The sequence below is a fragment of the Pezoporus flaviventris genome, unplaced genomic scaffold (genome assembly GCF_033815535.1).
Source record: "Pezoporus flaviventris isolate CSIRO_AGI_PZ_B2104156 unplaced genomic scaffold, CSIRO_AGI_Pfla_v1 ptg000007l, whole genome shotgun sequence".
NCBI lineage: Eukaryota > Metazoa > Chordata > Aves > Psittaciformes > Psittacidae > Pezoporus > Pezoporus flaviventris.
Genome location: NW_026892555.1, coordinates 12917144 through 12942281, shown reverse-complemented (window position 1 = coordinate 12942281; position 25138 = coordinate 12917144). Strand labels below are relative to the sequence as shown.

Genomic DNA, 25138 nt, shown 5'->3' with positions numbered 1-25138 from the left:
GTTAGGGAGTATTCTTCTGCAGGGAACATACAATTCTTGCACTTCTCTGTCTTTACCAGCTAGTCATTTGCTCTATGAGCAAAAGATAGTTTTAACCTTAAAAACCTTAAATGGTGAAAATTAATTCTGAGACTGCCTCTACACCTGTGGCACTAAGCAGCAGCAGAGATGATAAAAAGTGCTCAAGCTAAGAGAGTTCAACTTAACTGTACGTCATTTGTTTTCCTTGCTGCACATTCTCAGTAGTTTACAGTTTCCAATTCAGAGCTCTCTCAATTCAAAACTTTGAGAACTGCTCAGTCCCAGGAACATTGTAAGTTTTTCTTTATTCTCCCAAGCCTTTTTTTTTTCAGTTATGGCCACAAAAAGAGTACAACAAAAGCATATTGGAAAATAAAATTAAAACTATAAAATATGTTTTCATTACGTATGGCCAGATTATTCAGCACTTGGCAGAGACCAGTGAGATATGGGAAATGGGCACAAAGGACAGCCCTAAATCATGTCATTTGCTAACAACACTTATTTGGAAACATCAGTTCGCTGAATTAGGATCTCATTAGCAATATCCTTTTCTCTAAGACATGGCCTAGGAAAGGCTATTCTTTAGAGAAGGAAAAAAAAAAAGACAAGGAAACCCAACTCTGCTGAACTAACTTTCAGCTTGCAGAACACCCATTTTATCACCATTGGGTTCTTAAAATTGCCAGCCTCTTCTCCCAACCCACACCTACACAGGTATTCTTACTCTCAAAAAGCAACCTGAGAGGCAACCATTTAATAGCTGGTTCGTCAAGGAAGAGCCAAAAAAACAAGTGTTCCACATGACCTATCCATGTATCTTTTACTGAAGCTCTTCAAATAGAAATTAGATGATACAGTCCTCAAGGACCTTACCGGCCCTCTGCACCAAAATGAGTTTCACTCCATGAATGAAGAAAGGAAAATTTCTCCAATCCTGTTTATCCATTATAATCTCATTCAGTAAAATGGACCCAGTTTACAACCTCAGAAATGTGAGCCTGGGAATTTCAGATGCAAAGCACAACTATACATTTAGGGTTAATAAACTTTAAAATGAAATGAAATAAGCAAATAAAGACTACTTCATTTCTTTTTAGTGCAAACATGACTGACCCTTTTCTGGCACAAGCGTCATCCCTTTGCTTCCCAGCTTTGCAGAAATTGGTATGAGAGCACATGAGTACATGTTACTGAATACATGCACCTGCTGCCATCCTGAACAGGAGCAGGCATCCATACCAAATCCCATGGCATGCAACACCTTCAGATTCCTTGTATAAAAACATAATTTTGGTGCACTGCAGCATAGCCCTGTTGTTACTCCAAGATCTTTGTTCATTCATCCTGCCTTCCCCAAAACAACAGTCATGTTTTATGGCCATGTGGGTACAGAGAATCCCAGAGATGAATGCTTGCATTTTTTTAATGCTTGATACATACCTAGACACCTCTGGATAGGAATTGGATCAATGACTAAGAGTTAAGCCAGTTTTATTTGTAACCTCTGGTTCCAGCCTTATAGATCGAGCTTCCTTCAGCGTTTTGATTGTAAAACATACATAACCCATCTGGTGATGTGGAAGTAAACAGGATGGGTGAAAGTGTTACTTCAGTGTTTGTTCCCCTCCATAGCCCCTAGTTAGCCTTTTAGGTACTTACACAGGTTATGGTCCTAATGGTCAGAAATTACAGACTATACTGGCCTTTTTCCTCTTACTGGCTACCAGTACTTTCCTTGCAGCACTTTCCTTGCCTGCGACCTTGGTGCAGGAAAACCTTTAAGCACATCCTTAATCCCTGGACTCTGCTGCTGGACTCTGTTCCTGAGCTTACACCTCTCAGCACAGTTCTTCAAATGTGTCTTCCTGCAGAGCAAAAAGTGGAGGTTAATTTCTTTACATATTAGGAGGGATTACTCTTTGCACCAGCTAGAGCCGAGGCGGCAACCCAAATATTAACTCACTTAAACACAGTTCTTTGAAAAAAGCAAACCCAGAGAAACTAAAATATTTATTTGTACCGACTAATTTTGTACCATGAATAAATGCTATTCATTGCCAGCTGGGCCGGCATGAAGCCTCTCCACCTGATCATGATTTTATTCTATGAGGAGTAACAAAGGGTACTTTCACATGATAAGAAAAGTATGTCACCCTCTAAAAAGTTGCAAACAAGTATAGACAAAAAGGTTCACTGTTAGGAAGATGAAGCAGCATCCTAGAACCAGTAGACCCCAAATCATGCATGCTTTGGAAGGACTGAAATGTCTGGGGAAAGGTATTTGGCCCTACTGTACTGAACTGCAGCATCACCTTATTTTTGTAACTGATATTTTATAACAAACAGGGCCTTAATAAAGTTATTAAATGATGTGAAACAGTTATTTCTTGCAAATTAAGCATGTTGGTAAATATTATTCTAGTTTCTTTGATTGCCTCTGCAGCTTTATATGGTGAAACATTTTTATAGACCAAAAGATATTTAAGAGTGGTATGAAATAATCTAATTGGAAGAGAAGATAAGATAACTTTCAGTGGCTGTGAACGCTCATCAGCACTGAAAACACCAGATTCACACACACAGGGACCAGCAAATCCAGGCCTCGAATGTGTCCCTCTGGCTTACAGCCCTCCTTCTGGGAAATTCCAGGGACAGCCTTGCTTCTCTTTAGCAAATCTTCATGCCTGGCCATGCTGTTCAGAAGCAAGGTACTGCAAAATGTGGATTTGCACTGACTGCCTAAATCAGAGGCAAGTGGCAAAGAAGCAGGGGGGAAAGAAAAAAGAAAAGGAGATAAGGAAGGTGAAATACCTGTAAGGCAGTGGATGACTGAAATAACCTCAAACCCATGTCCAAGCTGCTAATAAGGTTTGAAAAGCCTTATGTTCCCCTTGGCTGCTCTTGCTGTTTGTCAGTGAGAAAACAAAGGGCCAGAACATGACTGGAGAGAATGTGTTTCTGTACCAGTGAAGTGACAGAATGACAGGCTTCTCCAGAAACCCTGCTGCTGCCACTCAGCATCAAGAAAGGAACAGTGACTTTTGCCCAAAACAAAAGTTGTATTTGGTGATTTTTGGTTTTGTGCTGAGTGTTCTTTTGGCATAGGGCTCGAGAAGCCTTGTAAATTCATGTGTACCAGTTGTGTCATGTCTTCAGCTTAGAAGACATCTCGTTTTCACTAGTCTGTCTACAACTTCTGTTTATTTTTCAAACATTTTCTCTTTAACAAGCCACAACAGAATCCAGCACATATTATTTGCCCCAGACAACCAGGGATAGAGAATATCTGTATCCTAGCAAGACACAAAGTCCTGCCTTGGGCAAAAGGCAATTCCTCACAAGTAAGACCTGTTAACAGATTTAGTCTCCCTTATGATTGGCCTAAATCCGTCCAGCACACACAAAAATAACTGCAGAGGACAGAGCACTGGTTCTCCAAAGCACTCCTGAGGCCTGACATGTCAGCTCTGTATCTCCCATGATTGCACATGCCATGGGAGCACTGGGGAATCTGTTACCCTATCAACTCATTGTGCGTACAGAGCATGGAGGGCTCCTTGCACAACTTCTCTTTCCCATCAGCTGATGCACTCACAGCCCCCTGGTAATGAACAGCGCCCATGACTTGAAACTGAAGAGTTTAATGAGGAGCACACTTCACCCCCACAACCCCTTGTCATCACAAGGTCCATTTTCAGCCTCTGTAATGCCCACAAGCTCAGGAGGCCTCACGCCAGGGCCAGAAGCAGTGTAGCCTTGAGAGACGGTTGCGTTTGGGGCAGCCAGTCTCAAATGCCAAGCACTGCCCAACCATACCGGTCGTGCCAGAGGCCGTGGTGTAGCCCCTCAGCAACAGGGGCAGTATCGTGCTTCCCCACAACTGGCCGCCCGGCACCAACAGCTCCCGTGGGAGATGCCTGCAGGCAAACAGGGTGGGTTACGGACTGTAGGGACGGGCTAAGGGCGCATCCCCGTCCGGGGCAGCCCCTCACCTCGGGCGCTCCGCCGGCCCAACCGCACGAAGGGGCCGGCTCTGTCGTCGGGACTCCGGTCCCCTCTCCACATAACGCCTCCGGAGCCTGGTTGGGCAGGGCCGTGAGGGGCTGGGGCGGGGGGAGCGGAGCTCCCGGCCCGGCTCTAACTCCAGCTTCAGCTCCAGCTCCCGCCCCCGGGCCGTGCTGCCCATCGCGGGGGTGGCGGCGGAGGGGGGTCCCCGACGGGCTCCATATAAGCGGCTACAATGGCTCTGCCGGCAGAGCCGAGCGGCGCGGCGGGGAGGCGGCGGCCGGGACCATGGCGACGGGCGCCGGGCAGGGCCTGCCAGCTCTGCTGCTCCTCCTCCTGCTCCGGCCGTCCGAGGCAAGTGCGGGGCGCCTGGCGGGTGTGTGTGGGGGGGAGCCGGCGGCCGGTCGGGCTCCTGTGACCCGGCCCTTGGGGCCACTTTGTCCCCGCAGGTGAGCGCCCGGGAGTCGGCTTGTTCCCGTCCCTGCGTCGGGCGCTGCCCGGCCGAGCCTCCGCGCTGCGCCCCGGGGGTGCCCGCTGTGCTGGACGGCTGCTCCTGCTGTCTGGTGTGCGCCCGGCAGCGCGGCGAGAGCTGCTCCGCGCTGCTGCCCTGCGATGAGAGCAGCGGCCTCTACTGCGACCGCGGCCCCGAGGACGGCGGCGGGGCCGCCGGCATCTGCATGGGTAGGTGGCGGCGGGGCTGGGGGGACCGGCAGCGCGCCTCGGGGCGGCGCGGGGACTCTCTCCGCAGGGGCTGCCGCTGAACCGCTCTTCCTCGCTCTTCCCGGGGGCTGCGTGCGGGCAAGGGCGCTGTGGATGTGCCAAGTGCGGCCCGCTGGCGGGTAGAGTGCCTCTCAGTGAAACGCATTCGCTTTGCTCGCTAGTGCTGGAGGGAGACAACTGCGTGTTCGACGGCATGATTTATCGCAACGGGGAGACCTTCCAGCCCAGCTGCAAGTACCAGTGCACCTGCCGAGACGGACAGATCGGCTGCCTGCCCCGCTGTAACCTGGACCTACTGCTCCCCGGCCCCGACTGCCCTTTCCCCAGGAAAGTCGAAGTCCCTGGAGAGTGCTGTGAGAAGTGGATCTGCGACCCTAAAGATGAAGTGATTTTGGGAGGTTTTGCTATGGCTGGTGAGGAAATGAAAACTAATTGTCATTGTGAGGAGGAGGTGATATCACACTGGAAATATCCATGGGGTTGCCAAATCTAAGACACAGTGCTTTGTGCAGTCTTTTTTTTTATGATCCTTTTTCTCATCTAGAGTCACTAGTAAGTATAACAGTGGTTATGAATAAAGGCAGAGCTTGATAGGTAAAAGGAAATATAAGCAAAGGATGAATGTGCATAGCAGTTTTTAAAGGTAATTAAGTTAGTTCCCAATTCAGAAATTGCTGTTTATGCAAGTAGAATAAAACAGGGATGAGATCATAATCCTCCAAATATTACCCCCTAAATCAAAGCTGCAGTCTTGCCAGTTGCTGGGCAAGAATATCATTACATCATAAATATTATTGTGATGGCTTAGTCTACAAGAGACTTTCCCCACCCCCCTAATTCCCCAGCTCTTACAAGTGGTCAGCATGACAGCTAAAATGCCAACAAATTCCTGCCTGTCTGTGCTAGAGCTCTCGCCATTATTGTTGACATTAAAAGCATTACAAAGTGCTCACAGAAGCAGTGGTTATGAACACAGTGAGGGAATCTGAAAAAAAAATCCCATTCCAAAACACAGACCTCATAAAGTGCTTTTGTAATTGAAAAAAGCTACATTATATTTTTCCCCTGTTTTCTTACTGAATTAGACTGTCAGTAGAACATGAATTTTCATAAGCTACTTTTACTGAGGGTTGAGGGCACTGCATTCTCTTCCAGTCACTGCTCTTAGTGGTTTTAAGTGGTTAGTTATGCTGAAACTCAGCTAATCCATTTGAAAAACAAGTAAGGAAGGATCCAGGAAGAAAAGCCATAATAACTTTTCAGAGGGCTATGAAGTGTTTGTTGTGAGGGACATAAGGTCTAAACAAAAAGCTTGCCACCTTTCTACTGTCTTTCCTTTGATTTATCTGACAGTGACAAGCTAATCCCTAAAATGCCTATGTATGGATTATCTGCGTTCTTTCAAGCAACAGCCATCCCTCTTGAGAGGCCACCCTGGAGCTTTACCATGCAAAAGGCAGAAGTGCTGATATAGAGAAGCTTAACCTCCAGAGCTGTAACTGGCAGCTCAGTTGTGTTGCCTCATTCTCTTTACTCCGCTGATAACTGCTGGATCAAACCATACAGTTAGTAATATTTCCAGAATACAGCTTAACACTGGCATGAGGGCAGGCTGATGATCAGACATGGGTTGGCTTTGAGTAGCTGTTGTGACTCCTGGAAATTACTCCATTCCTCCCACCCATCACCCTGGCTATAGTATGTCAATAATGGAAAGGATCAGGTGACTTTATGACTCTTGGAATGCAAGGCCTTTGTTTCCATGCTGATTATTAGTTCAGAGGATCATTCAACCTCTCTCAAAACACATCTAATTTATATATATTTTTAATGTAGCTTTAGAACAAATTGTGAAGTATTTCCATTTGAAGAATGAGGAAAAGGGAGTTGCTATTAAAGCAAAGTTCTAAACTGGTTAAAAATTTGGCAATGATTTTTCCAGCTGTGGACTTGTGTGAACTGGATCTAAATGCTTTGCTGATTACTGAGTTGTGCACCTTTCTGTTCTTTTTAGATGCAGGAAGTTGCTATCCAGGGTTCCTAAAAAGGCAGCTTTTAAAATTCCTGAATTCTGACAAAAGCATGGATTTGGACCTTTCTTTGTCTCTTTGTTCCTTCCCAGATATTATAAAACTCAATCAGATACTGGGTTTTCACACAAACTTCTAATAAAATTCTGTGGGATTTTGTCTCCAGCCTACAGACAAGAGGCCACACTCGGGATCGGTTTGTCAGATTCAAGTGCCAACTGTATTGAGCAGACCACAGAATGGAGCGCATGTTCCAAAAGCTGTGGAATAGGCTTTTCCACCCGTGTTACCAACAGAAATCAACAGTGTGAGATGGTGAAGCAGACACGACTTTGCATGATAAGACCTTGTGAAAATGAAGAGCCACTTGATAAGGTATGCTGCAAAGAATGGCAATGGAGCAGAGTCTATTCGGCTGTTGATTCCAAGGTTGCAATATTGTGGTCTAGAATGCAACATGTAGTAGATGCCCCATTGCTGGCAACATTTAAGTCCAGGCTGGATGTGATTCTGGGCAAACTGATCTAATTGGAGATGCTCCTTGCAGGGGAGGTTAGAGTAGATGACCTTTAAAGACCCCTTCCAACCCAAATCATTCTATAACAATTTGAGCCATCCCAAACAGATCAGATGTATTGTGTGTGCAGACTATTTCAACAGCTCACGCAGTCTAACTTCTCCCACAAATGCAATTGTGCTACCCTTCCATGTACTTGCTCCAGTCAAGCAGAATGGGTATGTCAGATTTCTAGTCTGTTAAGCATTTGGAGCTGCAAAGAAATGTGTGAAATCCTGAAAAATCTGCTTGGGTAAATTAAGCCTCATCTTAATCCTTTTGATGCTTTTTCCAAAAACAAATCCAACACTGACACTTCAAGTGCAATAAATGTGTATCCAAGGAAGCTGTCTCTTTTGCTGCTTCTACACGTGATATAAATGTTACTGTCAGGGAGAGTAACACAATAAGAGGACCATCACTTCACATAATGTTCTGAGTGTTGGAACCATTGCTAAGGCCTTTGCTGAATAGTATGTGCAGTTTTAAATACTGAGTTTGAAAAGGATTTGAAACATTTGGGAAGATTTAGGTAAACTAGCAAGAATGATCAGAAGTCTAGAAAACATGTCTAGGGAAAAACTGATTAAACTGAACTTCTTCTGAATGTAAGAGAAATGTTCTCATAACTCATCAGATATTGCAGCCTGTTCTGAGTCCATGGGGATACAAGAAATGGTGAGTTTAGACTGCATAAAAATTAAGACATGAGTGAAAACCTTCCAAGCAGTAAGAATAATGAACTGTTAGGTTTGTCTGGGGCAGATGTGGAGTCTTTGTCACTGAAGATTTCCAAGGATAAGTTAGACAACCATCTGTTAAGAATTAACATGGATAAAGCTGGTTCTGCTTTGGTTCACAAGAATGGTCTATGACTCTTGGTGTTAGTTTTAGCTCTCTTTTTATCCCACTGAATCTAGTCCTGTAACTTGCTTATTTGGCTTCCTGACTCTTTGATTCACTAGCCTGAGTTTTCCAGCAGAGTATATTTTCATAATGAATGTTGATTTGACTTGTCTTGCATGACAAGAGTGAGCTTTAATTATTTGTCATCTTTTACTGGTCCAATAACACACTGCTGTCAAAGGGCAGATGCTGCAGGAGCTACCTGTAAGTTACTACTAAAGCAGCTGCAGAGTCTTACTGCTGTTGAATGAGCAAAGACAGCAAATTTAAGTTTTCTAAGTAAACCTATATCCTTGCATGTCAATTTTTAACTGCTTTCTGTTTTCTGCAGTGATATATCTAATATCTCTTAATATTTCTCTTAGAAGGGGAAGAAATGTATCCGAACAAAGAAGTCCCTGAAAGCCATTCGCTTTGAATACAAGAACTGTACTAGTGTGCAGACATACAAGCCTCGGTACTGCGGCCTCTGCAATGATGGGCGATGCTGTACCCCACACAATACCAAAACGATTCAGGTTGAGTTCCGCTGTCCTCAGGGCAAAGTTCTAAAAAAGCCAATGATGTTGATCAACACCTGTGTCTGTCATAACAATTGTCCTCAGAGTAACATTGTTTTCTTCCAGCCATTAGATCCAACGTCTAATGAAGCAAAAATATGAAAAGCACAAATTCGATAGCCCAAAAGATAGAGTTTATACAAAACTTGACCCACAATCAGGTGAATGTAACAGTTGCATACATAAAATACCTGAGATGTTTTTCAAAACAGTCTAGGCTCTTTTGGTTTTCCTGTAGTTTATTAAATACCTCATTTTACATTTTCTCCCTCCAAATGTCTTTTATTGATTTGAAGGAAATGTTGTACCTTGGACAGAGCCTTCTTTTCTTGATGGTGGCATAAAGATTGCAAAACTAACAGCTAGACTTTCTCCTAGAGCTAAGGGGATCATGCCTGGAGTTTCAGTAGCTGTAAAACTGGGCTCTTTAAGAGTAAATGGATTCCTCGGGGAATGCATGATACCATATCACATAAGCTTCCAGGTTTTTAACTTCACTTTGCATAATGCATATAAACACTTATGCAGTGGGGGCTTTTTCCCCCATTCTAATGAAACTCTTTTTCTGATGACAGTAAAAATCTTACTGATGAAAGTGTTGCATGCTTGCATCTTATAAAATACCTTCTATCTATACCTCCAGCTTCCTCTGAGGATTAAGTTTGCACATAGCCCCTGAAACGACACAGCTAAAATTTCTTATCCTTAAGTACAGCAGATTGATAGCTGACAGCAATTTCTCTTTGGTAGCTTTACTAGCAGTCTAATCCAAAACGCACTGAAGTCAGCATTGTAGGAGAACTTGGTTCAAACCAATGTGTGTCTGTAGATATAACTAGATACAAAATTCCTGTAAATTCCTCTAAAATGCTAACTGTATCATATGGTGCTTTGTATCTTAGAAAGGTGTACATGTAAATAGAAACTGTATATATTGTAATATAGCTTTACTAAGTAAATAAACTTTATATGACTAAAAATAATTTTTCCTAAAGTTGTTCTTCTGAAACGACCAACTTTTAACAGCTGAAAACAGTGGGAAGAAAAGGGATCTGCAGACTCCTAAGATAGAAGGCCCTATCTTGTGATGTTCTTAGTGTACCTCATCCTAATCACTGTCCTAACAGGTATGGAGTGTCTTGGTGCAGGAAAGGATGAGTAATTTGTGAGGCACACGTTAGAAGAGAGGTCTCTTTCAGAGTCAGTCTGGGAGATAGGATGATGCAAATAAAGTTAGGTTGGGATGTGGTGTGCCCTGAAACATAGTGGTGGTGGGGAACAATAATTGTGTGACTTGGAGCTTGGGTTTCGGTCTGAAGTACTAACAAAGAATTTGAGTATTTCATCATTTCATGCTCCCCAAAACAGCCTGTGACCCTGCTTGTGCTAGATACTGTATGGCAATAACCCCAGGAGATACGGAGCCTGAGGGGGGCAGTCTCATGTATGCTAAAGTATGGATGTAACGGGATTGTGCAAACAGGTCATAAGCACAGGTGTGCAGACATTCAGCTGCTTAGACTCTGAGACCAAGCTTAGCTCAGTGTGTGTCTATCTTTGTTAGAGAAACCAGAGTAGTACTTATGTCACAACTGTATTTACAACTGTGTGGTAGGAAATAATACTCTCTTAAGAAAAAAAGGCAGAAGGCCAAATCTCACCATATTTGGCCTAGCATCCTTCTTCTCTGGAGGGAGCTAGGAACCTCCAGAGGTTGGCAATACACAACAGGGTATTTAGCTCCAGGTTAAGACTCCTAAATTTGGTGTCTACAGGTAGATATCTAGATGCCCTTTTTAGCCATTGAAGCCTAAAGTAAAATAAACTGTAAGCAAGCATCAGCAGCTGAAGTTTTTTTAGTAACTTAAGTCATCCTTGAAAGCATGAGGCCCTGATGCTAAAACCCATACTGGTTCAGTTAAGGTTAGATAGACCTTGGGTCCTCACCCAGATTCTTGCTTGGCTTCCCCCACTAACGATACCACTGATAAACTTCTTTGTAGCCATTGCAATTGTTTTCAACACATCCCTGCCTACCTTATGCTGTTCAAACAGCTGGAACAAGACTAGTCTTGCCCCTCATCAGGAGTGTGCTCATGCACACATGCACACTCCCTGCCCTTCCACTGGTGAATTCCCAATCATAGAATCATAGAATAGTTTTGGTTAGAAGGGGCCTTTAAAGGTCACCTCGTCCAATCATGCCTGCAATAAGCAGGGACATCTTCAACTAGATCAGGTTTCTCAGAGCCCCATCCAACCTGGCCTTGAATGTTGCCAGGGATGGGGCATCTGCCACTACTTCGGGCAACCTTTGCCAGTGTTTCATCATCCTCTGCATAAAAAATTTATTTTGTAGTTTCAGTCTGAATCTCCCCTCTTTTAGTTTAAAGCCATTACCCTTTGTGCTATTGCTATAGGCCTTACTAAAATGTTTGTCCCCATTTTAATTATAAACCCCTTGAAGCATGGAGAGGTCACAATAAGGTTTTCCCCAGAGCCTCTTTTCTTCTCCAGGCTGAACAACCCAAACTCTCTCAGCCTTTCCTCACAGACAAGGTGTTCCAGCCCTCTGATCATTTTCATTGCCCGCCTCTGGACCCACTCCAACAGGTCTGTGTGTCTCTAATGTAAAGAGTTTGTAATGTTCTTCTTCATTTTGCACCCCAGCACCTGCTGGAAAATGCCGAGTTCTGGAAAGCATGTGGCCAAGACTCCTCTAGGTGGCTGAGGAGTGGTTAAGAGGCAGGTTGAGGGAAGGAAGATTATTTAAAACTACTCTCTCCCCACATCTTTACCTGCCCCCTGAGAACCAGGCTGGTTTGTGCAGTGATTTCCAAATATAACGTTACCTTTATTAACAACAGAATTATTGCAGCTTCAATGTGTTTTTACAATGCTGTAGAACTTTAGCAGGGAAAATATCTTTTGGAAATGAACACCAATGTATCCTCTGGACAAAAGGAGCCAAAGATCTGACACAGTTCTCCACTGTCTTTTAGACTATATGCATAATGCCAATTCTGTGGCTATTTTTACCTCAATTCACTCGATGAAGCTTTTCATCTGGTATCAGTTTTGTTATATACATTTGTATTTGTTTTACTTGAATACGATGGTTACTGTCTTAGTCTTTGGGCTAGTTCCAGTATGTTCCTGCAAAAGGTCATGACACTGATTTAATTAAAACCCAACAGTGGTGAGCCAAGCCTGTGACATTTGCATAAATAAACCCCAGTGATAAAATCCTGAGCATTTATGATTTAAGATTAGTGATGTTCCCAAACAAGCAAAGTTAAATCATTCAGATTGAGAAAAATTAAATCGTTCAAATGTCAGTGATTCATTTTTCATATCTCCAAGGATACCCATCTGAGCATTTCAGGGAACATCACTTGGCATTCACTGCATGGGTCTATACAATGCCATGGTACTTTGATGGAACAAGCACAAAATATGCTGGTTGACTTGTTCATTCCGTGCTCTCTGAACAAATTTACCTTTTCTTTGCTAGTACTGTCCAAAAAAAATAAGCTTGTTAGAAACCTTAACTATCTATCATCTATCTATCTATCTATCTATCTATCTATCTATCTATCTATCTATCTATCATCTATCTATCTATCTATCTATCTATCTATCTATCTATCTATCTGTCATCTATCTATGTATTTAACAGTTTTTGATTGTAGGACCAGGTGGGCTAGGTACCCCTTCAATAAGTTGGTGCTGATGATCACCAGCATCACCCCTTATAGCACATATGCCTAGTAGAGATATTTGTAGCTACTTTCAGCTTCCAGGACCATTTCATTTCTAGGACTTCATTAAAGCAACATGCTTTTTGAGTTTAATCTACCTTAAATTTCTCTAATGCAGCAAATACATTTGCTGCAAATGTGCCTTCACTGACCAAGTAAGAAGACCATCTGTCTTATGCGTGACACTAGAGTGAAAACCTCACAGTGAGTAAAATACTACAGTTGATTTCATTAAGATTATGGGTTCACCCTTTCTGTTTTCCACTCTAATTCTAGGAGTAGTACAATAAAATCTTCAGGAAAAATAGAATTTTTTTCTTTCTAGTCCAAGCTATAATTTGCCTTCATTCTACTTTTATTAATTTATATCTGTGTGGGGAGAGGGACAGGAAGAAATTTAGCCACTGTTGCTAGTCCCAGTATTTATATCTTATGCCAAATCAGAACTTCATGAAGTAACTTTGTATTTCTCTCCTCTGGCAACTTGCTACACTGGAATTTATTTTTCTCTTTTTTTTTTTTTGGAAACAATAATAAAACAATTCTTTTATACCAAAGCTTTCTGTATGAACTCTGGTTTCAAAAAGCTATTCTAGTTATATCTGCCATGTTAAATTTTGTAATATGAGCTTCTAGTGCAGGCACAAAACTTAGCATGACCTGGGGGAAAAATCTGCTCTGATTGTCCCAGTACCAATCCCCAGTTTATGCATCACACGAGTATGAACACTTGTTTTATGATCAGAGATACTATGCTGATATCAGTCAAGATACCTACCATGCAGCTGTGAGAGGAATAATTTACTTGAAAATATCTAGTAAATATGTTTTATATTTATTTAAATCCCTGCAGTTAACAACATTACCCCTATAAATGTGTAAAGTTAGAACTCACATCCTGTTTCTATATGATTGAGCCCATCTTTAAAATCTCATGTTCCCTCCATGGACTGCAGAGGGAGCCCAGTAGATTGCCTGTTAGGGAGCTTGCTGGAGTAGCATGAAATTAATCTCACACTAAGCCTCTCCACTCAGAGAAGCCGTAAGGAATAGCCATTGATAATCAATTTATTTAGTTGAATGATCTGTAGGCTCTTGCAAACAGGAAAAAATACTTATTTATACCACAAGAAATAGATTTGTCAGCCCTGGACATATGGATAGTCACATTAAAATAACGCAGAAAAGTTTCCTACTGACCTAAAAGGCTTCAGTGTTCATGGATGTTGATGTGGTTGTTGTTATTCTCAGTGTTAGAAGAAAATATTGCCACCAGAATATCGTGTTTCAGTTCATACAGGGAGACATGTATATCTCTTCTCCTAGATTGTTTCTCCTCTTCATTCGATCAGCATGAGATGTTTTCCACCCTTTTCCATATTTTTCCTGTATTTTTTTCATAAAATGATTTTTTTTTAACCCCAGTTCTCAAAGTCCACTCCTTGTTATTGATTTCTACAGTGCCCTCATGCAGTAAATTAAACATACATATCCCGTTGCCAGAGGCCTTCTCCATACACCTCATGCACCCTGTGCATCCCGCTTTCTCCCTTTCTCCAAGTCTTGCAGCCTGCAGGGTACATAATATTTGTGTCCATTGTGATTGCAAAAACACTTCCTTGGAGCTAATCAGAGCTTTTTGAAGCATATAAAGTCTGATTTTGCTGGAAGTAAAGAATAAAGGGTATTTTAAAGGATATAAAGAGGATATTCTAAAGAGGGAAAGACGTGTTACGGGGCAGGGGGAGATTTGGTCTTCTGCACTTCTGGGTCTGGCTCATTAGAAACCCAGGCTCAGCACCTCATGTTGCCTGACTCAGAGGAATTCAGAAAGAAAGAATTTATCCATTAGGCCAAACAGAGACTTGAGACTGCACATAAACCAGGGCTGTGCTCTGGCAATCAGGACAGAAAAATAAGCACATGAAGCCCCTGTCAGGATCGCTAGTTTGGGTTATTTTTCATTTTCCTCTCTCTTCCCCCCCCCCCCCCCCCCATTTTTAATTAAAGAATTGCACTTCAATGGAGATCTATTTCTTTTGTGCAAAAAGAAGCAAATCCCAGAAATCCATGCACAGATTGAGGAGAAATTAAATCCTCCGAACTTCCTTTGTAGGCAACTACAGTCATTGCTTGTGCTTGAAAAGTTGCACTACCTTCATCACTTTGCAAAGACTGTGTTTTCAGCCTGTAACATGTTAGGCTGTCTGCCTCACAAACAAAGTGCATCTCTTCGGAGAAAAGGATAAGACCTTAAACATTTCGAAAGCATATACCTTTAGCACTCTGCAGCTGATGTTCTCACTCTGTAGCATATGAGCTTGTGACTGTACATTAACCTCTGCCATTCTCATGCCAGGACCTTGCTAAGGGCCATGCTTTTGCCACCACTGCATTAGAGGGAAGGCGAAAGAGTCCATAACTGGAGGCCAAAATTACAAGCAGCATTTCAATACAAATTTACAATAAATGATGGGTTTCAGTGGGATGCCCCAGATCTCCTCAAACCACGGAGAAGGGGGACACCTTGTGGTTACAGCCGTTTTCTGCTGTCAAGGGTGGTACACTTTGGGGCTGCTCCTGCAAATAGGAAAGCGACTGAAAGGAGAATGCCAACCGATGTTACTTATGACCACTGTGACTGGTTATGGGGACATTAACAGTGGATAACTGTCTGTTTTTTGAGAGTATCCAAATTACTGTTAGCATTGTGGGAGGCCCTTGTTTGCTTGGTGTGAATACACGATGCAAAATAAAGTTTCTCTTCCCAGAGGTTTTCCAGTTAAGAGGCAAAGACACAAGGGATGAGGGGGAGGAGAGGCCCTTTTCTCTGGTCAGCACACAAGGCACTAAAAACTCAGAATATACAAGCAGCTTCTTCCCCACCACATGCAATTAGTGGCAAAACTGGGAAACGAGCCCATTTCTCTTAAGTCACCATCCACAGACTTAACCACAAAGGCTGTGCTCCTTTACCCTTTTGAGTCCATCCTTCACTTCAGAGAATCATGTGGCAGAGGAAATGAAGTAATATGCGTCTCTTTAGAGAACTGGAGGGGTCTCAGACTCCACATGAGAGCTTTACAGAGTAGAAGGACAACAGGCACAGGGAAAATGATGGTCTCAGGAATAGTGACTCTTTAGTCCACCATGAAGAGCCTGTTTGCTGCATATGATACAGGTGTACTTACTTAATTTAATCTTACTTCATCTGAATGCATACTGCCATGTTTTGGGTTTCACATTGCCTGCTGGAGTATGGCTTTACACCTCTCTTCCTTGGGATACTTGTGGAGGAAATGCTCATTTTTCACTTGCACGGACCATTAGTGTGGTTGCTGTAGTGCTGTAGTGTGGTTGCTGTGCAAGCTGTAGCGAACATTCTAGTTTCCGTACCAGCGTGCAAAACCCACAAAGCCCAGGGAGCAGTATTTGCAGCCCATGTAAAGCTGCAGAACCACAACTCTGGAGAGGAAGGGAAGGGAAGGAAAAAGGGAAGGGAAGGGAAGGGAAGGGAAGGGAAGGGAAGGGAAGGGAAGGGAAGGGAAGGGAAGAGAAATTTCTGCTGCAACCTTCAGGCCTGCCTGAAGCAGGAGGGGAGAGGGAAGAGGGAAGGACAAGAGCACAGTTTAAAGAGGTAAAAAAAGCTTCAAGCCACTTGCAGCTGTTACACCAAGTTCTTTGAGGTATCTCGTGGTCTTTTGTTTAAGCTGACTTTGGCTTTTGGTTCCTTGAAAGAGCTGACGTGTTCTTGCCTGAATTCACATTTGTCCTGCATCTTAAAGACCCCCTCCAAAAAGTAAAGAAAAAAAAAAAGAGAAGTAAAAGGAATCTGTTGGAATGCAAGCGCTGAACTGCACCCAGGTTTTAACCTTTCAGTATTTCCATAAGCAGAGGGTTTCCAGATTTACCACAAGGGGGAAGCAGCTGAAAAATTATCAGAAAGCCATTCTTAGAACTCATATTTTTATGAAAAACACAGGGACATCTACAAAAAGAATGCAGCAAATCTGTCTTCAAACTGAACCTGATGAGCCTGTTCATGGCTGTTATCAATACATATCTGTTTAAGTAAAGGTTATTTTTTTAAATGGTATTTATAGCAGTTAGAATAAAATGCAGCATTTCCCCCAGGAAGGAAATCTTCTGATGGAAAAGCTGCTCTTGCTTCTATGTATGGAGTGAAATAGCAGAAACAGTTTCTCCATTATTTAAATCAACCAGCAAATGCATGTTGCATGTTTCATATGAAGTAGATCAAGGAAAAAATCTTTCTGAAGTTCAGATGTGTTATATATTACAGATTGAATGAAAAAATACAAACTTGTACTAAAAAAAAGCATGAGTTTCCCCTTTCTAATAAAATATTCTCCAGACTCCAGATCTGTTCCCTAACCCAATTCATCTTCTGTGTGTCTGAAACAGAATTTTCAAGGACACAGCTACCAAAACCTAACAACACAAAAAGTTTTAGAATGATTTCTAAGGTCACCAAAAACCTTCCACTGCCCCCTGTACCAGCAGTCAAGGCAGACAAAATAGGCAGAGAAAGGTCAGCTCCCTTCCCTGTGCTCTCCAGCAGATCAGTGGTACATCCAAAAATACAAGGTACTAACAAGGTATCTCTTGGGTAACTTCTTTTTTCAATTGATAAAAATAAAGGAGGTTTCTCTTTCAGTGTCTCTGATGACTATGCTCCAAGAAGCTGTGGAGCATTCAATGTTTGAGGTCACTGTGAGTGTAGAGCTATGAAAAGCAGCTGGGGAACCCTTTGGGAACACTAATTATGAGCGTGTGAGAAATGGTCTTCTCCCCTGTGTGAGACATGAGTCTATCAAAGATTGGCATTCAATAGCAGGCTTGCAGAATAGGCCACCTTTGAAAGCTATAATGAATAACCTCGAAAGAAACCCTTATAAAATCTTAAACATGCACAAGATACTAGCCAAGGGCTTCATAAAATACACAAGCCCCACACGCAAAATAACAGACAAAACAAACAGAAACCTATGGCAACTCCAAACATAACAAGATGGACCTCATAAGGAGGAATTAACGGTAAATCTCTCAATAACTTGCCTTTCGTGGCCAGAGGTCTGCTATCTCCCCAGGGCATGGAGCACAGAGAAACCAAATTAAACTGTGGTTATCTGATGTCTCTGGTGAGATTCACTTCGTCCCACGTTAGAGCTCAGTGGGTAGCTAAAGCCCAGGACTGGGAGTCAGAAAGTCTGCTTTTGGTTCCCAGCTCTGCCACAGGCTTGCTGTGTAGCACTGGTCTACTTAGCCCTTGTTTGCCTCAGTTTCCACTGAGCATAGGAAGCCAATTGCAATGGTGCCGCAGTGCAGGATGATGCTGCAAAGCCCAGAGCAGGGCTGCTCTCACACCCACCAGGTCAAGGGGGGTAACCACTGCCGTGCTAGTTTCTAGATGTTCATCATCACATATATTTGAGTTCCCAGGACCCCTGGTAAGGAAGGATGGCTTTCAGACCAGCCTTCTCTATGGATGGTGGATTAAGTGATTGCTGGAAGATGCGGCATCTCTTAATTGCAGGAGGTCGGTGTGCCTGCATGCTGAGCAATGTGGTGACGGGAGACCACACAGTGGCATGTGGTCCAAGAGCCCAAGGCTGTGTAGCATAACACAGGGTTGGACAAGGGGCTCTGCTCCCTCAATACCCTGCTGAGCTGCCTGTGTTTTCCACCTATTAATGACCATGAGTTGCTCAAGGCGCAGCTGTAGGGGCAGCCTGCTGAGCCGCGGAGAACCAGAACCATATCATATGGCAGCTGTGATGGGGACCAACTGTATAACCTTTGTCATATGTCAGCACTGAAAAGGTATCTTCACCCCCACAGATATGTGAAACTGACCGCAACACAGCCAAACCCAGACAATGTGCATTTTATGCCCCCTGTGACCCATGCAGTTTACAGATGGTGTCTCACAGCCTGGGGTAAACTCAACTTCATAGAAAAGAAATCTTGGACGAAATTCTCAGACCCTAGTTCAGATCCATAATGTCACTTGGCAAGGTCTCACCCCATTAGGCGTAGTTGTTTTCCATATTACCACAAAATGAAAATCCCACATCCAGCACAAATTCTGATGGAGGTATACGTAACCACACAGAGAGGAATGTGCAGGAAGCCTGTGGGAAGACAGGGCTGCAGCCAAGGGCAAAGGCTAGGCAGATGGCATGTAGGAACATGGGACAACAGTGAGCTAGATCCTAGCTCACACTGGGACTTATCCCAATTACTTATCCCAATTACTTCAAATCACACAGAGGAAAGTCAACAGAGCCCCTCCAATTAGGCAGTCAGCCTGCAAAAACGACAGCCACAGAAGGAAGTATCTGTATTAAAAGCTAAATCCATTTAAAAGAGAACAATTAAGATTACTGCAAATTCAAGCCCTCCCAATTTAGGAATGCCACTGATAAAGCTGTCCGTGTGAGTGTGATTCAAACAGGTCCTCTCATCAGTCTCACCCTTTATTTGCTTTAAGAGTTGAATCTTGATGTTACGATCCCCACAGCAGAAAGTAACCAGGAATTCACGTTTTACCTGGGATCTGTGATCAGAGCAACTACTGTGAAACCCAAGGCCCCCCCTCTGAATAAACTGGGGGTACTGCATATAGCAGCTGGAGGAGGCTCCATGATGGCAAGCCAAGATGACAGGGAGCAAGGGAGTGGGAACCGGCTTCCCCTTGCAGACAGACAGCGAAGTAAGCTGTATGAGCCAAACAATCTGTGCTATCTCTGAAATTAGGTGAATTCAGGCAGACAGGAGATGGAATAGCTGTAGTGATGTTCTTGACTATAAAGCAGGTATGGGAAAGGTCAGTGGACACCACTGTGATCTTTTAAGTTGTATCTGTAAGATTTAGCAAAAACTAAAGTTCCACAGCATCTCAAAAAAGTGCAAGGAAGTTGCCACCAGAAGAAAATTGCCTGTAACATGACCATGTTGTAGACACTTCTAAACTTTGAACTGTTTTGGCTCTGAGTTTTACTGTTTCAGTTCTGAATTGTTTCAGACAGAGTGAAGGAACAGCATCAGATGGCCACAGGTGCTTACCTGAAACAAAAATTGTAATACTTACAAACAAAGCTTCCAGAATAAGAGAGGGAAAAATCGGCATAAACTTTCTGCGGGTATTTTTCAAATATTTGTATCACTACTTGAAAACAAACCTAATTACCTGTGCCCAGCATGATGGGGCTCGTACTTATGGCTCTGATGCAATACAGGTCATGACAAATTGTAATAATAATAGATCAGATGTGGGATTAAACTCCACACAAACAGCTGGAGCTTTTGCTACTGAGATAGCACTTGTGCCTGACCAGCAACTAAAACCATCCAAACTATACGGATTCAGGAAGAAAACCACTGTGCTTTGGCCAACCCTTCACCTTCTGGGCTAACCAAAGAGCATTCTGGTTTGGGCCAGACGAAAGCAGGATGTGAGTCTGCATGGGAGTCCATATAAAGTGGCTTCATGCTGCCTTGCTTTACCATCCCCAGATGCTAATAGTGTTAGGACATGTCACTAACAATCACAGTAAGGTGCAGATGCTCAGTGCATCTGGCCTTGCCTTACACCAGCATGGGGAGCATAGCAGTGAACCTGGCTGATGGATTGGAAGTAGCAGCCCTGATCAGCCTTCAGGAAGAGCAAAGCAGTACCAAGGGAGATTTAGATGAACCCTGGGGGCTGAAGGAGCAGAAACAGGATGAAACTGTTTGGTATACGACACAAAACTGTGCATTTCAGGAAATAAGGAGAGTACTTGACAGAAAACATGAGATTGTGATTTAAGAACATTAGAGAAGGAGAACGACTGACATGTATCATAGCTGCTGCAGTGAGGCAGCCAGGGATATGTCATGGAACATACAGGGAGAGATATTTCTGTGAGTACAGAGTATAATTGATATTCCAGGATTTACCCAGAACAAAGGATTTTTGGGGAGGAACAGTATTCAATATGTTGGGGTTTTTTTGTCTTAAATACCTAGTTTGAGTAAATGTAAATTTCAGGCAGAGGAGCTATAAAGGAGCCAGAGGAGGGGAATGCCTGCCTTACAAGACACTATTAGAAGAGTCTGGGTTTGCCTGAAGCAAACACTCATGGAGAAAAACTGTTATTACTCTCTATAAACACAGCAAAGTAGACCAAAACCAGAGAAGGGAAAGAGCTAATAAAGTAAACTAGAACAGCTCATCCAAGAACACATCGGCACAGAGCGGCAATGAAGAAGTTTATGCTGGAAAATTAAAAAGGGCTCCTAATGCAGAAAGTCAGTAGCATATTCCAGTAAGAAAAAGCACAAACCCCAACTTATTTCTAGGATAGTGCTTGTAAAATTCATTTGAACCATCTGTTTTACTGCAGTGGCAAAGGGCTTGAGTTTAAGTTTTGATTATTTTACAGATCTAGGCTTTGGACAGTCTTGGCTATGCACAGTCTCACCAGAGGAAGTAGTTGAGCAACTCATTGACCCCTGAAACTAACTAGAATGACAAAAAATGGTCTTTTGTGCCTCCTAAACCCATTCAGAATTTCAGGCTGAGGTTCCAGCTTTGCTCTGGGACCACCACTTGGCAGTATCAGTCACCTGTACACACACAATTGCAATTCTGCTTTTCCTTCAGGTGATCTTTCCTCTTATAAAGATCAAGCACAGTCTCACCAGAGGAAGTAGCTGGGCAACTCATTGACCCCTGAAACTAACTAGAATGACAAAAAATGGTCTTTTGTGCCTCCTAAACCCATTCAGAATTTCAGGCTGAGGTTCCAGCTTTGCTCTGGGACCATCACTTGGCAGTATCAGCCACCTGTACACACACAATTGCAATTCTGCTTTCCTCCAGGTGGCAGGGGCAGGGGTGCTGCTCTCCCATGTGTTGTATCTTAGCCGTGAACGTATTCATCTGGGAAACAGGATGCACAGACCTGGTGGGAACTCACCCTGACCCATGTTCAGTGGGGGTAAGTACCACATGGCTCAGCAAGACAGAGAAGGCAAGAGGAGGTCAGAAGTCTGTGGGCAGAAAGAACTGCAGATCCTGTCCCTGCTCCCAGGAGTCTCTGTAATGTTACCAGACATTGGATAAGATATGAAAACAGCTCTGGGAGCAGAGAGGAGAAGCCAGGCCACTTCCTTCCCAGCTAAATGCCCTCTGCCCTGAACTAAAAGGTCATGTTTGTGCTCTTCCTCTCCTCCAGTGCATCCTATTCTTCTCTGCAGTTTCCACAAGAGCAATGCCGCTTGCTCAGTCCAGAAGAGTGACTAAGAGGCTGCTGTTTGAGGGGAGCCAAGGTTCTGAATGATGATCAACTGTTGTAACCACCAAGGTATGGGAGGGGAAACAGCTTTTGCTGGAGGTATAGCCTTAGGCCACTCCTAGCTGATGAATCTGTAAACAGCATTCTTTAAGAGCTGTAAGCCTCTAGCCCCTTATAAAGATCAAGCAAACCTTGTGAACAGATACTTTCCTTTGCCTAATCTTAAATATCCAGCCTAAGCTGGAGTACTTTCCCTTTTAGAGAGTTTCACAGTTTTTAACCTAAGGAAGCAATAAAGGAACCAAATAGAACTTCCCAAAGAAAATAAGGTTCATCTCCTTATTCACTTGCCTCAGCTTAACCTCCAAGAGCAGACTGCAATGACTGTTTCTCCAAAGCCTTTCTGCTACTCAGTTCTAGCCTCCACATCTGCCCAGCTCCCACTTCAGTGAATGAAACATGAAAAACATCCTTCTTGTTTTCCTCCCAAAATACTACAGGGTTTGGGGCAAATACTTCTGATTTGTAACTATTTGTACAGTAGTACATATGAAATTATGAGCTAAGTAAATCATGAACTGGGAAGACCAGACCACGGAGAATTATCTGTCACTCCACGACATTTTTATTTTGAAAACTGACAAGCAGAACAGACAATGCAGCTCCTAACACATGAAAAGAGAGGACATGCTGTGACATTTAACTTCAAACAACACCACACTAATAGACTGTTAATCTGCATGGTTGTTTAAGCCAGCTAGGGTAATGGGACCACCATTAGTGCTAATGGTGGTCCTCTTGTGGAGCACCACGTACTCTGTGCCATCAAACCTTTAATTGAAAACCTGACCAAAAGCTGTTCAGTTTGGTTCTGCAGCCCAGCTGTGGACCACTTACCATAAGCTCGTGGACCACCAGTGGTAAAAAACCATGATTTGGTAACTATCAGTCCAAGTGACTCAGGGCTAGAAACATGCCAGAAAAAGCAATGGTGGGGCATTAATGTCATTACAAAGATATTACACATAACTAACCATATGGATACAGAGCTCTTTCTACCACCCGCAGCTTTCCATGTGGGAACGCAGTTCCAACTCCTGATTGTCTTCCTGCTAATGCTTCCCATACAGTGCATTTTTTACAGTACATCCTGGGACTTGTTTATATGCATGAGCTTTGTGCCACAGCCAGTAGCTACAATTAAGGCATAATTATAAATGGTAGGGCAGGGAGGAAAACTTGGCTACCAGTAAATTTCACAATCAATGGTTCTCCTACATCTAATAAAACAGTTTAATTGGGCTCCTTGTTGTTTGCCTCATTCGTTAACTAGTTACAGGCCTGAGCTGCTTTTCCAAAGTCTCTGAGTCTTGTGGGTCTGTATTTTAAGGCCTGGTTCTTCTCCTTACATAGAGGAGGTGGAGCAGTGCAAACCAGAGATCTCTAGCCACAAATGACTACTTCGAGTCTTGCCCAAATACAGTTTTCTTATACGTTTTGGACATTCTTGAATTCTTGGTTTATGTTTTTAGGTCCATCCAAACTCTAAATACACATTGACCTTTGAATAGCAGATACTTGTTTAATCTGCTGCAATACACATGTACACACACGTACTCACATACACAGAGGGTTTATCTACAGGACACAGTGAAGTGCTGTGCAGAAATGCCTTAACTATCTATAAATGACCTTGCTGAGGACTGCACAGCACTGCACAGAGCCGTACTCAGAAACCCAGTGGACCTTAAAGGCCAGTCTCTTCGTTTCTGGTGTCAGTGGATACCACAAGCTAGAGAAGCACAAGTTGTCCTTAAACAAGCTTACTCAGATACCACAAACAGTGTAGCCATAACCCAATGGAGCAATGTTGGCATATTGTAAGTGACATATTCTTTACTGCTAACACACTTTCAGGTTTCCATAGTGCCTTTGAAAAGACATTCACATTCACTCCTTACTCTCTCATGGAAGTTGCAAAAACTCTGTTAACAAATTAGATTGTACAAAGTCCAAGGAGGCAAGAAAGAAGGATTTCAGCTGTCAGAAGGGGTGAGTGGGCTTTTTTGGAGGTTCTTGACGATCCCTAAAGTGGACCCTTGCAAATGCGTTTAAAGGCTCAGAAGACATTTTATGTAAAACTCATCTTGGGCACTTTCTGATTTGGACTTGTTGAAGGCTTTTTGGGCAGTATTTATGGCTGCTTGTGAAGCAAATGGCATGTTACCATCTGAACACAGAAAGGTTGGGTCAGTTGCTCTAAATGGCACAGCAAATCAGTGTCAAGGCCAGAAACCAAGGCAAAGAGTGCTGATTACATGTTCTGTTCTCTTGACCCTGTGCCTGCATCCCAGCACTGCGAAAGGCATCTTTCACTTAGGCAAACACAGAAGAGGGAGGGAGCAAGAGAGGAGTAAGATTAAAAACTCTGGAAAAGAGATTGCAGAGAGAAGATGTTGCATACCACCCCTGGAAAGCTGTTTGTCACATGGAAACAGCAGCAGTTCTTCCAGGCCAAGCCTGTGGAGACAAATTTATCTTCTGCGCAACATTAGTGAAGGAAAGAGACAAAGTAAACCAAGTCATTTGTGTTTGGTTGTAGCAGAAAATTGTCTTATTCTTCTTTATCTCTGACCTTTTATTGCGAAAAAAATGAAAGTAGAACTGCTCAAAGCTGTACTCTGGGAAAAAAATGTATCAGGAGCATATGGCTTCACAAGATGGAAGAGCCATGGAGATTTGTTTTTTTATACAGGGAAGATCATGTAGATATACTCAGTTTACACAAACACTATGCTGATGCTAATGCTGCTGATGCTTATGCTTGCCGTTGCCCCTGGCACCCCACCACGACACACTGTTCCAACACTTCTTGGCCTCTGTGACTGAGAAATGAATGTGACATCTAATGAAACAGCCCTAAGTCAGTGGGAAGCTGCGTGTGTGGACATGGTTCTGTGCTACCAGATGTGGCACAACACTGGAGCACATGCCTCATGCTTGCCACCTCCAGCACGCTGGGCTGGGACACCTCTGCAGGGAGATGGAGCAAGGGTGCTGGGCTTCCAGGAAGACAATGGCTCTGTGTCCTTCTGCAGGTTTGCAGCTCTCCAGGAGCAGATGGCCAGCTCTGGTCTTCCTGACAGAGGCAGACATGTGAACTAGCATTTACACATATATTCGTGTCATGTTTTTCACAGAGTGCTTTTGGAATCCAGGAGCTTATGGGTCTGAAATAGCACAAAGTCTGTTTTTCTCATGATACCTCAGA

The 25138-nt window shown here is 43.3% G+C and overlaps 1 protein-coding gene across 1 annotated transcript; it reads left to right on the top strand.

Moving 5' to 3' along the window:
• The first annotated feature begins 4108 nt into the window (after positions 1-4108).
• On the top strand, positions 4109-9784 carry CCN3 (cellular communication network factor 3). Its single transcript, XM_061447798.1, has 4 exons — positions 4109-4710; positions 4911-5162; positions 6946-7154; positions 8607-9784. Exons 1-4 carry the CDS (start codon positions 4707-4709, stop codon positions 8901-8903), a joined length of 762 nt encoding a protein of 253 aa, XP_061303782.1. The 5' UTR covers positions 4109-4706; the 3' UTR covers positions 8904-9784.
• The last annotated feature ends 15354 nt before the right edge of the window (positions 9785-25138 follow it).

Coding starts and splice junctions, on each gene's coding strand:
- CCN3 (XM_061447798.1), top strand. Junction 5,163..6,945: donor GGGAGGTTTTGCTATGGCTG/GTGAGGAAATGA, acceptor TTTTGTCTCCAG/CCTACAGACAAGAGGCCACA. Junction 7,155..8,606: donor ATGAAGAGCCACTTGATAAG/GTATGCTGCAAA, acceptor TATTTCTCTTAG/AAGGGGAAGAAATGTATCCG.